At 36.9% G+C, this 14,425-nt stretch overlaps 1 protein-coding gene across 1 annotated transcript in view; it reads right to left on the bottom strand.

Moving 5' to 3' along the window:
- Positions 1-14,425, bottom strand: part of LOC150082245 (CCA tRNA nucleotidyltransferase 1, mitochondrial-like) — a 47,755-nt gene that overhangs the window by 19,339 nt on the left and 13,991 nt on the right. The window contains exon 4 of the mRNA XM_090380460.1: positions 11,690-11,775. Coding sequence (XP_090236586.1) covers positions 11,690-11,775 — 86 coding nt within the window. The remainder of the gene's footprint in view (positions 1-11,689; positions 11,776-14,425) is intronic.

Raw genomic sequence — 14,425 nt, 5'->3', positions numbered from 1 at the left:
TCATAACTCCAGCTTGCTTCTGTTTTCTAGACACACCAACCCAGCTGGTCGAGATGCTGAGGCTTTTGCAATTACTAATGACCATGCACAGATTGTTCATTTATCTACAAGAATACCAGACAATCCTAAACATACAGGCAACATGCTTCATCTTTTTCTCACAAACAACCCTTCTAAGTACACGGTCGAAGTGAGTAGTCCTTTAGGCATCTCAGATCACAACTTGGTGATTGTCTCTTCTCCAATGGAGCCTTTATCTAATGGCTATTCCCAACTTAGTGTTGTTTGGCATTACAAGAATGCAAAATGGAATGGTCTGCAAGATTTCATTTCTTCTTTTTACTTGGTCAGATTACTGTCTCAAAACTTCTGATGTCAACATTTGCTCAGATCGTGTCAGTGAAATTATTCTTGTAGGAATGGAATCCTTTATCTCACACTCCACTTTAAAATCTCGTCCTTTATGTAAACCTTGGTTTTCCAATAAATGTGCCAAGACTGTTCAAGAGAAGAATGTTGCATATCGTAATTGGCTTGTTTCCAATTCTTCAGTTTCATTTTCTACCTACATCAAAGTTCACAACAATTGTAAAGCAGTTATTAATCAGTCCAAACTAGATTTTGACTAGGCTAAGAGTAGAAAACTTGCTTCTTGCCCTAATGGTAGCTGAGAATTCTGGTCTCTTGCCAAAGCTATTGGCCACAACTTTTGCCCATCTCTGCTCCCACCTCTGTCAAAACCAGATGGTTCAGTTGTCACTTCAGCCAAGGATAAAGCTGACCTGCTAGCATCCCATTTTTCTTCCAACTCATGTATTAATGATCTTGGTAAAACACCTCTCACCATTCCCAACAACTTTCAATGCCTCCTGTGGTCTTCCATTAAAAAGGATGTCAAAAGGATTTTAACAAATCTTGATGCTAAGAAAGCTCAAGGTGCTGATGGTATTTCTCCACTTGTTCTCAAAACCTGTGCTCCTGAACTTACTCCTGTTCTCTGCTGCCTTTTTTTTCACTTTTTTATTCCAAAGTTGTTTTTCCTTCTGTTTGGAAATTTGCTCATATCCAGCCAGTTCCTAAAAAGGGTGACAAATCCCTACCATCCAATTATCATCCCACTGCAATTACTTCTACTCTTTTTAAAGTAATGGAGAAATCAATTAACTGCCAACTCTTAAACTACCTACCAGAAACCTTCCATCTGATCAATGATCGCCAGTATGATTCCATCAGTGTCGATCCACTTGTGATATTCTGGCTTATGTTACCCATTTATGGACTAATTCAATGGAAAAGTTCGGTGAAACATAAGCAGTTGCTCTTGACATCTCAAAGACTTTCGATCGTGTTTGGCATAAAGGTCTTCTAAACATGCTTCCATCTTATGGTTTGCCAACTGTTTTTTGTAATTGGTTATCCAGTTTTCTCTCTGATTGCTCACTGAGGGTGATGGTAGATGGCTCTCTGCCTTCTAACTTCTCCACTAATGCTGGTGTCCCTCAAGGTTCAGTTCTTTTCCCCACTCTTTTCCTCTTGTATATTAATGACCTTCTTCCATTGACTGGAAATCCTATCCATAGTTTTCTGATGATAGCACATTGCATTACACTTTCCATTTTGAGAAACCTTGCCCTGCTCAATCAGCTTCAACTTCTCGAATATCTGCTACCAATTCTTTAAATGCCGGTCTTAAGGTAATTCTCCAGTGGAGCAAAGACAACTTAGTTGATTTCAATCCTTTTAAAACTCAGTCTTGTCTTATATCTTGCAAAAAGGGTTCTTCTGCTCCTATGCTTATCTTTGGTGACACTCCGATTTCTAGGCAAGTTGATGTATCTCTTTTGGGGATTATCCCGACTTCTAATCTCTCTTGGCACAAGCACATCACAAATATTGCTTCCTCTGTATCTAAAAAACTTGGTTTTCTCTTTCGCTCTCGTCGTTACTTTTCTTCCAAACAGCTGTTCACTCTGTACAAATCGCAAATCCTCCCCCTACTATGGAATATTGGACCCACGTCTGGGGGTGGTGCCCCCAAAACCTCTCACAGGCTTCTAGATTCCATTCAGAAGAGGGCAGTTAGGTTAATTAATGACTCATCCGTAACTGAGTCTCTCCACTCACTGTCTCATAGACGTACTGTTTCTGTTGTATGCCTTTTCTACAGATACTTCCATGGCCACTGTTCTTCTAAATTGGCTTCTATAATTTCCGCTCTTTCTTTCAAAACAGTTCGAACACGTGCCGCCACCAGCCAACATCCATTTATTGTCCAACTTAAAACTCACAGAACCAACTTTTCATCTTCCTCATTTATTCATTCAACTGCTGTTTTCTGAAACAACCTTCCTTCATATGTATTTCCTGAAAATTACAATCTGCAGAAGTTCAAGTCTAATGTCAACCAATATCTTCTTTCGTCTTCTCAACCTCTAACCCAAGCACGGTATTAAGTACTATAGGTTCTAATACCTCTCTTGTTTGGGGTTTTCATAAAGAAAAAAAAAAAATTTGTCTCAACAACTCAGGAAAACAGTTTATTCCAGTGGCTAACAACATGACAATCAAATATAGTACAAACTTCCTTAGGTCCATTCTGTTAGTTTTTGAAACAATAGTTTATGTTCCCCAATGTTCTTGTTCCATCCCCCCAATATCCTATATACCTCAATTGGATCCCTCTCCCTCAAGGATGCCTCATTTCCAAGCTCCACAACACATTTTCACAGTCTCTTCTAATTTTATTCTCAACAGACAAGCTGTCCATCTTTGGATCCTTTCAAGAAGCTCAATGTCTTTTTTAGAAAGACAGTAGATCTTCTTGCAATATTTCTTAGGTTAGAGCCATGAAAATTTTTTCACAGGAGATAAATATGATATAATGGAAGTTATATATAGATAATTATACAGTATATAACTTACAGTGAAACCTCAAAAATCCAGCATTTAAAAATTTGGGATTTTAAAAAATGTGACATAAAAAATATCCCACTAATCTAGAAATTACTCTACAAATTCCATACTTCACTAAGAACTTGTTCTAAATGGTTCATAGTGTCACTTATGGCAAGCAGTATTCATTCAGCTGTTTAAATCATTGGATATATGTGTTTTTTGGTAATGTACATTAATTTGTACTTTTATTTTGCAATGGCTTCAAAAAGAAAGCAGAAACCGCTCCACATATAGTATTTTTTTGAAATTTCAGTATAAAATCCTCATAACTGAACTAAAAGTCAAATCGCTAAGGAAGCTTGAAAAGCTATGGTGAAGTGGTTCAATATAGTTTTACTGTGTAAAAGTTGAAAATGCACAAAAAAAATTTACTGAGATTTAGAGGACCATGAGGAGTCATAACACATTACATACGATATAAGTAAATGACACAGATATAATAATGTTAGAAAGTGGTTTCAGCAACAGAAAAATGGAAGTGAGCAGCAGAGTATCTGATGTCACAAGATATTTTTTTTTCTGTGATGTTAAATAATACTGTCTGTACTACCATCCCAACAGCAAAGTATTATTTGATCAATTCTGTTACGGACTGACAAGTGCATAAAACAGAATGCTATTTTATTATGGCAGAAGCAACCTGTCTGTCATTTGCTATGTTTATTCAAAGCCATCTTAGGTTAATGTTAGATTAGATTTACTAATAGCCAAAGAAGCCATTGCATTTTTAAAATCAAACCTTTGCAGATGTTATAGGGAGATTAAGAAAGTAGGTTTTGGCAGATTTTTTAATGTATATATAAAATGTATACACGGCAAAACATTTCGTCTGTGACTGATACACATTAATTTAAGTGAATCTGTCAAAATAATAACACATGCTAATTGAGTGGTGGTAAAAATTTCTACACTACCACTGAAATTTTTGATGAATCTCTGTGCTATTTATTTTACATTTTATCTAGCTATTACTTTATATAATAAAATAATAAAATTACATAAAACTGCACAGCAAGAGAAAGTTAATGAAACAACTTTGAGTTATTCAAATTTTCAAAAATAATCCAGTGATATCGATCAGCATCAACGTATTGGATCTCAATTGTTCTTTTTGCTCTTAATGTCATACACAAGGTCAAGGTGTGTTTATTTTAATTTCAGTCCGCAGGGTTTTCCCTATATGCTGCTGTATCATCTGAAAAGGCCAAGGCCGGCAATTGTATGTGTGTAAGTATGTGTCTTGTTATGTCGAGTGCTGGCATCTGGTGACTTTGCATCCAAGGGGCAGGGGACTCCTCGTTCCCACAACTCCCAACCTTGGCCATAGAGAGATGATCCAGGGACCACTTTCTAGCTGAGTCTTACTGGGGCTATCAGGTAAGCCTGGGAGCCCCAAGGTGTTTAAAGAAAGGAAATGGGATATAGAGAGAGAAGTATGGGAAATGGAGGGTAAAGAAAGTGTACAGAAAGCAAAGGGATGAGAGAAAAAGATCGTCAGAAAAGAAGCAAAGTAGGCAGAAAAGAGAATAGGTATAAGTGGAAAAGACAATCAATTATTAAATTAAGATAATTAATCTTAATTTTAGAACAATAACTGTCAACCTGGCAGCAGTATCAAGAAAATTAACATGTCACAACTGCAAAAATCAGATACCAAGACATGATTTTCAATTGATTAAAACTGAAAGACACCCCAGTCTTAATATTAACACAAGACCGTGCAGTGAAGAAAAGACAAGGAGCTTAAAATACTAGCTAATGGAGATTTCCATAGCCAGTAAGGAAGCATTTGCACAATTTAAAACATCCAATTATTATAATTGAACCCAGCAACAACTATGTTAAACCAATAATTACTGACTTGTTATAATCGAATAAGCTCTTTATTCCCATCACTACAGGTCAACTCTACTGATCTGTAGTGATGGGGATAAAGAGATAAAGAGGTTATTCGAATGTCATGCACAGAAGAAGAGCCAAAATTAAACTCAGCCATGACAATACTGATTTTTGGCACTTGTGTACAGTGCTTTGGTCCTATTGGAAAACTTTGCCACAGATTTTTGAAGCAGCATCTGTGCTAACTTATACTACAATGTGGTGTGAAAGTCTAATGATAATTAAATTGTGTGAAAATTAAAAAGTTGAGATTTGCTTTTATTTATATGTTAAATTAATTATAATAATTAATGATTACTAGCTACGACAGTCAGATACCATGGGAAATGGTATCTGATTGTCGTAGCTGGTGTCAAAGCAACAAAAAAAAACATGATGATAAATTACAGGGTCTCTCCTGGAATTAAACTCTCCAACTTAGAAATGTTATGCAAACAAACAAAACTCAACAAGATATTATACAGTATACTGCTGCCATGAATGAAGGATCTTTGAATATTTATTTCTTTTTCCCTTGATCAAATACAAATGGAAAGAGGCTGCTGTACAGAAGTTAGAAGGAAATTAAAATAATGGTAAGAAATATAGAATTAGGAATTGAAAAAATCACTATTATCATATTTTTCCTGTAAATCTCAGAACTTTTTTTGCTAATCACTGGTTAGCAAAAGCTGATTTACCCCATGACTTAAAGCATATAAAACTGTTTACATTTGCCATAATAAAATAAAGATAATTTCAATAAAAATTGAAATAATTATAAATTATTTCAAAACACTTAAGAAATGTTGATAAGCATTAAATGTTTATCAACATAAAATTGAATTTGTGTTTTTAATTGTTTACAAACATACAATCAAAATGTGTTACTAATATAATATTTGAATTCCATGTTGCACAGGTTATATAAATATTTAAATTTTCACAGTTATAAATTATTCTAGAACTATGGGCCTTAAATTCAAGATATGGGGGGGATGATGTTTAGACTAGATTGCAGTAAGTTTTATTTTAGCCAATGAGTTATAAATTACTGGAATAAGTTACCTAACATGGGTGGTACAGGTTGACAGTTTGGGGAAATTGAAAGGTCAGCTGGATAACTAAGTGAGGAGGGAAATGCACAGGTTATCTATTTCCTTTTCTTTTATTAATTATTTATTTTTTTAAAAATTTTCTTCTTATTATTATTTTTTTAAAAATTTTCTTCTTATTATTATTTTTTTAAAATTTATTTTAATATTTTTGGCTGGTGCAGCATAAGCCATAGGATTCCTTGCACCACGTGGCCACTGCTAATACTAACATTAAAATGAAAGTACCTGGATTCTAAACTTGCACCTGTGCAAGTTTAGAATCCATTTAATACTAATAGTCTAAAAATCAAATGTTTTGCAGATGTTTTCTACTCCACTTTTTCAGTGATTGTAATATACTGTTTTTACCATCATCATTATCACAAAAAACACCAAACTTTTTTTTTTAAATGAAAACCGGCAAATACGAAGGGCATCAAAACCTATAGTACTCACACTTATTGGACAGAAATCATGGGTTTGTTTGTTATTTTGGTTTTTAGGAGCATTAGCAACCAAGGCCATATTGCTCCGTGAATATGCGGTGGTCATTCCCTGACCTTTCCGCATCCTCCGTATTTGGTGGTCACGGGCTCGAACCCCGATCTAATCAAGAAGCGTGTGCTATGCACTGCTGCTCCTGCCCACCTGGCTACGGAGGCACAGAAATCATGGGATACCCACCTAGTAACAGGTAGGACCACCTTTCACCCAGATAAGTGCAGTCATATGACGAGGCATTGAGTCCACTAGTTCATGAAAGCATTCCACAAGTATTTCCATCCATGCTTGCTGCACCGCCGTCCATAATTCTGTTGCATTCCTGTGCATTCCAGGGTTCATGTCTGATGAATGGTGAGGCCTTAAATGCTCTTCAAACCATGTTTTAGTCACCACAGCTCTGTGGAGAGGTGCACTGTCCTGCTGGAAGAGTCTGTTGCCCTGTGAGTGCACGATGACCATGAAGGGATGCAGATGGTCTGCAAGGAAGGACATGTAACCTGGACTGACTGTTCAGAGATGTGTCTAGATGTACCAGAGGTCTCAATTTCTGTACCACCACCGTGATTGAGTGACCCATGCATCGGGCACCCATTATCATTCCTCTTTCAACTTCGGTTAACTCACAATGTTTATCCATACTGACATTGAATTATAGTTGAACACACTCCAGACCATTATTGACTGTCCACCTGCCTGAACAGTTACTTGTTTACATAACAGGTGCACAGTGGTTTCCACTAGATATGAACCCTCCCATTCGCTCGAAATAATTGGAAGTGGGACTCATTGGACCAGGAGGAGACCCGTCTCCAAGGTCCAGTGCTGATGTTCTTTTGCACAGTTGAGGAGTAGGGTCCTTGTTGTGGTGTTAGCAATGGAACTCTGGTGGGTCAGCAGCTCCCATAACCTACTGCAGATAATGGTGGAGACATTTCTGGCACCTCTCTTGTTGAAATCAGTGGTGATTTGTGCCACCATCATTCTCCTGTTGCCTGAAAAAATGCGAGACAGACGTCGATGGCCATGTTCATCCACCACCTTTCTCTGCCCACAGCGCTGTCTACAATGAGGTTATTCTAGAAACGGCGTATTGCTGCAAGGAAGGACATGTAACCTGGACTGACTGTTCAGAGATATGTCTAGATGTACCAGAGGTCTTAATTTCTATTGCACTAATGACAATTTCTCTTGATATTGTCATTAGTGCAATTTCTGTACCACCACTGTGATCGAGTGACCCATGCATTGGGCACTCACTATCATTCCTCTTTTAACCTTGGTTAACTCACAATGTTTATCCATACTGACAGTGAATTACAGTCTATGTAAATGCAGTGTACCTATATACGTGACAAGTGGGTTTATCCACTAGTGAGAGATGTGACAGAGTCACATTGCTCAGGAACCAGGTATCCCATGTATTCTATCCTTTCAGTGTAGTGCCCTCCATGGGTTGAAGGAGATTTCGGTGTAGTACCCTGCATGGGAGGGAGGAGAAGCCAGAAACTTTGCTCTGGAGACTAAACATGGATTTCAACACTTCAAGTCTCCAATAAGCAAAGTGATGGTATTGTACTGGTTGATGAGAGTCAACAGCAGCATTACAATTCCTGAAACAAAGTGGAGTGGAAAATATCCAAAAGAGCATACGATTTTTAGACTCTTAATAATAAATTGATTCTAAGCTTTACACATGTGAAGTGCTTTCATTTTAGAAAATGTGTAACGTAACACATTAATCATATGGCCTTCTAACAAATTTTCCCCTATGTCATAAATTACAGAATTCAAAGATGTGCCTAAATCATTCAAGGGAAAAGAATAAGAAAAAAAAAACTAGTAATGTTCTGGTTGGCTTGCTGGTTTATTGAATTTCCCAGTTGAACATATGCTGGGATTATTGGACTTTTATTACATTTTAAGAAATTAAAAGAAACTAAAATAACACTGAACACAAATTTTGGGTCATATCTTGTTACAGGCATGAAAGTAAATTTACTTTATAGACTTTGGGATGCTAAACACGGAAACAGTGCTTAAAATGGCAGATTGGCAGTTTTTTAAAAAAAGTAGTTTTTTATATTTATATGGCAGTAAGATGTAGCTACGAACGTACCTGTATCAAACACGGGACCTATTCACCTTTTGCTTGTATTCAGTTTCAGGAAAATCCCTTTTCACCATCCAACAATAATTGTCTAATACGGCAGCACTCCACTTGCTTTTGTATCTTTGTCTCATTACTAAGATGGCTTGATGAAAGCACTCACCATGTTCGTCGTTGACAGCATCACAGTTTGGCGGGAAGAAATGCATCTTCAATGACATGTTGCAGCTCAGTTTTTCATAATAAGTAATGAGATCTTCCACACACTGCCTGTAGTTGCCATCTTTAACATTTCCTAGAAAACTAGTTGAAACATTTCAAAAGGCTTTCCACACCGATTTCTCACTATCACTAAGGACACATTCAAACTGTTCGCCTTTGAAAAGTTGCCTTATTTGTGGACCAACGAAAATTCCTGCCTTAATTTTCTCTGCACTAAGTTTTGGGAATTTCTTTTGCAAGTATGTGAATGCAAGACTGTTCACTACCAAAGCCTTCATGAAATTTTTCATGAGCCCCAGTTTAATGTGGAGTGGTGGAAGCAAAACTTTATTTGGATCTACCAGAGGTTCAAATGGTACGTTCTTCATCCCAGGTGTTAATGATTTTCGCTGAGGCCAACTCCTCTTCTTGTAGTGCATATCCTTGGCACGACTATCCCACTTGCAGAGAAAGCAACAATACTTAGTGTAACCCTTTTGTGGTCCTAATAAAATGGCGATTACCTTTAAATCACCACATATCTGCCACTCCTACTTCTAACAGTGTACACCCAAGAGGATGTCCACCACATTTGCATATGTTTCTTTTTTGTGGACGGCATATGCAAGAGGTATTGAAAGCAGCATATTTCCATTGTGTAATAACACAGTCTTAAGACTAATCTTAGAGGCATGTATAAATAGTCGGCATCTTCGGAATGTACCTCATGTTCATTGCTGCCATTAGTCCATCAAAATCCTTACAAACAGGGAGTTCACCTTCTGTTTGATAGAATTTATCATAGTCTTTATTTCAAATACAAAATGTTGTCAAATTCACAGAATGATCCTAGAAGATTCCCTGGATTTAGCCCTGAGGCCAAAAGTTCTGCTTTATTCTTCGGCAGTTCGAGATCCCTGATGAGGTCATTAAGCTCACTTTCTGTGATCTTATGTGGTTCAGAAGGATAAAAGTTTTGACAAAACGATTGGGTGGTTCAGGAATAGGTAGTACTTCACCATGAGGCACAGAACGAATTGCAGATGGTATATTTCGGTACGTCGCTGCCCACTTTTTCTTTATTGTCTTCCCTTTTCTAATAGGAGGCATCATACAGAAGTAGCAGTCTGTGGCATGATTTATTGGCTCCCTCCATATCATGGGCACAGCAAAAGGCATAAAACAACCCTTTAAATTCACCCATGCATTGAGTTTTGATGAACAGATAGTGCAGCATATGTGTGGAGCCCAGTTCTTGTCCGGGTTGCCTACTTTACACCTAAAGTACAAGAAGTAGGCCTTTTTTATGGCTCGAGTTAAGGGATGCTTTTTTGAAGCTAATGTGCCGTCTCCACATATGTAACAGAAGTCATCTGGACTATTCACACAATTAGGGCATATTAATTTTACACGACACAAATATTGTGCAAAGAGTAGGAATCTCACAGAGAACAACTGTTAACTGAGAACAAATCTCCCAGTACCTAGCTGTATTCAAGGATTACTGCAACAGAGTTAAAGATACATTTGAGGTGTCCGTAGCCAAGTGGTCAGGAGCGGGAGTGCAGTAGCACACGCTCTTTGAGTAGACCGGGGTTCAAGCCCGTGACTACTGAATACGGTCGATCTGCCAACCCGCACTGGACCAGCATGGCAGATTATGGTCCATTTCCCTCAGCATGAATTGTTGAGGATGCTTCCATCCTGCAGTGGGTTGATAATGGCTGCACTTTACCTTTTTTTTTTTTTTTTTTTTTTTTTGTGAGGTGATAACTTATCACACAATGCAGAGCGAGGTGGTAGTTGCCAATCACGTGATAAGAGCATGATGGTACTGAAACTGTGGTGTTTCCATGCATTTTATCCGAGAGCCATATGTAGAATAACTCACTAATATGAGATCCTAACTGTAATTTGAAAACAAGAGGAAATCGACAAGTTTTAATGTGATTTTCGTGTTCAGCAGCATAAAATTAGTCAAGATTGGGTATTTTTGTTTTCATAACATTTTACGTGTTGACCAGTGTAATAGTAAAAAAAATAGAAGTAGCAATTGAAAAGGTCACTATTACCATATTTTTCCAAGGAACCTTTAGAATTTTCTTACAAACCACTATTTAGCAAAATATGATTTATACCTTTGCCTTAACGTACAAAATTGTTTGCAGCACTACAATGAAATGTATATAGTAGGTGGTAGATGACTTTCATCAACCGGTGAAATACCACCACTTTGCTTATTGGAGGCTTGAAGTGGTGAAACCCATGTTTAGTCTCTAGAGCAAAGTTTCCGGCAACCCCCTCCCCTTCTCCTTCAACCCATGCACGGTACTAAGTACTATAGGTTTTGATACCTTTCGTGTTTGGGGTTTTCATAAAAAAAAAAAAAAATATATATATATAATTTCAATAAAATTTTAAATAATTATAAAGCATTTCCAAATACTAAGAAATATTGAAAAGCATTTAATGCTAATAAACAAAAACTGTTTTCCATCTGAGACTAAAAAAAAAACTTAATGGAAACACAATAACCAATGTATATCCATTCCAAAAGCAAAATCAACTACTTTTATGGAGCTAGTAACAAGAAATAGATGCAAATGAGACAAGTCAGTTTATTGAGGTTGCAATTTACATGCACATCATCAATAACAATTTAAAAACAAAATTATTAATTTGTATATAAACAAGTGCATACTCATATTCATAATATCAAGGATATATATGATATTCAATTCAATATTCAATAATGAATATTTAATATGAATATGATATTCATAATATTCATGTCCTTGACATTCATAATATCAAGGACAACACAATGTAATGTATAGCAGATGAATAAATATATCTTCACAATAGCCTCTTGGCATATGCTAACAGACAAATTACAGAAACAAAAAACTTCAGAATATCAGGAAAAAAATTAAAGCACTACACTTACCCTGCAATCCAGTTACATGATTTCTAATTGCTGTCAAATTGGCTTCATCATGACTATCAGGATCAATGGCAATTCTTCCATAAAACCTGTATAAAATTAAATGAATATATTAAACTCACACACATATACACACACTTCCCCCCAATCTTTATTCACTATTTTTTATATTTTGCAACACAGTGGGAAAAATAAGCAATATGAAATCAAAAAATATATCCAAGAGAAAAATGAATTCCTGGTTTTATTGCCACAATTTAAACAAAACAATGGATAATATTTACTGCTACAACAGTTTATACTGATTTCATAAACCTGTGGAAATAAGCGAACCTGTCTGCAGTGCAAGATGATTTGACTATGTTAGATATCTGAATATGTCGGGCACTCCTCCCCCAGTGATTTTAAAACCTTTTCTATACAAAAATGGAGTGTCATTCAAATTATGATATTCAGTACCTTAAAGTGTCAAAAAACAATCAAATCCTTTTTGTGAGAAGCAACTTTTGAAAGGTTCATTGAATTTCTCACACACTCAAGGTGACTAGTTGCTTATGTTTGCATAATGAGTCTTAGACAGGTTTCTTAGCAGCTACCATTAAAGAGATTACCTTGTCTTAATCATGGGTTAGAATCATTTAGTATATTAGCTGAATAATCACAATACTCCAAAATATAAGTGGTTGTTAATTTTTCTTGTTAAAAAAAATCACACAGAAAGTTAATCTTACAAGTTTTCTTGAAATTCCTTGATTGAAGACATCATTTGTAGCAAATACAAATGGGTTGTGTGTGGGGGGAGAGAGAGAACACTGATCAGGAATGCAGTTTATACACCCCAAAAATATATATATCCATGATGTAAAGTATGTAAATATCAAATTAAAATAATTAATACTGTATATTCTAGCATATAATCCGATTAAAATTTTAAGGTTGGCTCTTTCTCCCATCCAACCTTTCTCGTTAACAAGAACCAATGCTGGATACATTATTATTGACATATTGTTCTTTTTTTAGACTAACATATGGTTTTAAAACAACAATACTGTTTACTAAAAGCACACTTTCAAGACAGTCAATTTCTAAAAGCAAATGTGTTTCCATATTGATTACAGTTACCAGAGGTCCCTGGAGTGTCCCATATTTTTAGAATGTGTTCTTGGAAAGGTGACTCAAAAGAACTGCAAATCGTCACATATATGAAATACCTTTTACAAGGTCAATATTCTGCACATTGCATAATGAGCTCTCTAAATGGGAGAAGAATTGGCAGCAAAGGAAGTAAGCAAACACTTAGCCATAATTATGAGAACTTCTTTGGACTCAGGGGAGGTACCCATGGACTGGAGATGTGCAAATGTGACCCCAATTCACAGAGGAGGATCAAAGGGCGACACAAGTAATTATAGACCTGTTAGTTTAACTTCTGTTCCAGGAAAATTAATGGAGGCACTGGTAAAAGAAGCACTGTAGGATCATCTAGACAAGATTTCAGTTATAGCTCGGACACGGCATGGTTTTAAGGGAAAGTTTTGCCTGACCAATTTGATTGGATACTATGATGTGGTCACAAAGGAACTGGATGCAGGGAATAACTTTGATATCATATATTTGGATCTTAGAAAGGCTTTTGATACTGTTGCACATGGAAGACTGCTGAACAAATTGGAGCAGTGTGGCAATGGAGGCAAATTGCTGCTATGGATAAAGGGATGGTTGAGTGAGAGAAGACAGAGTGGTAATCAATGGTCACTGCTTATCGTGGACTAATGTTATTAGTGTCCCTCGGGGTTCAGAGTTGGGTCCATTGTTCTTTTCTGTATTTATAAATGATAGTGATGATGGTATATCAAGCTTAATGTCCAAGTTTGCAGACGATACGAAGGTTGGCAGGGTTGTTAAGGACACTAATAACAGTACACTGCTGCAACAGGATCTAGAAAAGTTGAGCAGATGGGCTGAGAGGGCAAACAGAGTTTAACATTGACAAATGCAAAGTACTACATACGAGAAGCAGTAACCCCAGAGTAACATATCAACTCTGTGGTACTACACTGACAGTGGTAGAGAACAGAAAGGACCTGGGGGGTAATTGTGCAGGCAGATATGAAGTTTTCTGAGCAGTGCAGACGGTCTGCAAGAGTAGCTCGTGGTGTCTTGTCAATGATATACAGGAATTTTTCTAGCAGGAGGTGGTGACCATTGCATAAGGCAATGGTCAGGCCACACCTTGAGTACTGTATACAGGTCTGGAGGCCTCATTTTAAGAAGGATGTAGAGCTGTTGGAACAAGTACAGAGAAGGGCAAGAACATTAGTGAATGGAACAAAGGGTTGCTCTTACGAAGAAAGGCTTAAGTTTTGCAAATTACAGTGTCTGGAGACTAGGCACCTGTGAGATGATTTGATTTAGGTGTATAAAGCCTTGAATGGTTTGAGCATGCTCAATGCTAATGGGATTCTTCCCCTTGCTCAGAATAATCACCTGAGAGGGCATAAATTCAAATTGAGGAAAGACAGATGTAAAATAGATGTGCGGAAGTTTGCCTTTAGCCAGCGGGTAATTGGTTAGTGGAACAGACTTCCATCCTTTGTTGTGGAAGTTGATAGTCTAAATAAATTTAAGGCTGGGCTGGACAAGTATTTGGAATGAACGGAGGGGTGAAATTGCAGAGGTTTTTTTTTGGCTGATGCTGCATAAGCTTGCTTTCTTGCATCATGTGCCTCTATTAATGCT

Source organism: Mastigoproctus giganteus, chromosome 8 (assembly GCF_048544385.1).
Source record: "Mastigoproctus giganteus isolate SK-2022 chromosome 8, ASM4854438v1, whole genome shotgun sequence".
In the NCBI taxonomy this organism is placed as follows: Eukaryota; Metazoa; Arthropoda; class Arachnida; order Uropygi; family Thelyphonidae; genus Mastigoproctus; species Mastigoproctus giganteus.
The sequence above is the reverse complement of the archived record's forward strand: the minus strand, read 5'-3'. Positions and strand labels throughout refer to the sequence as shown.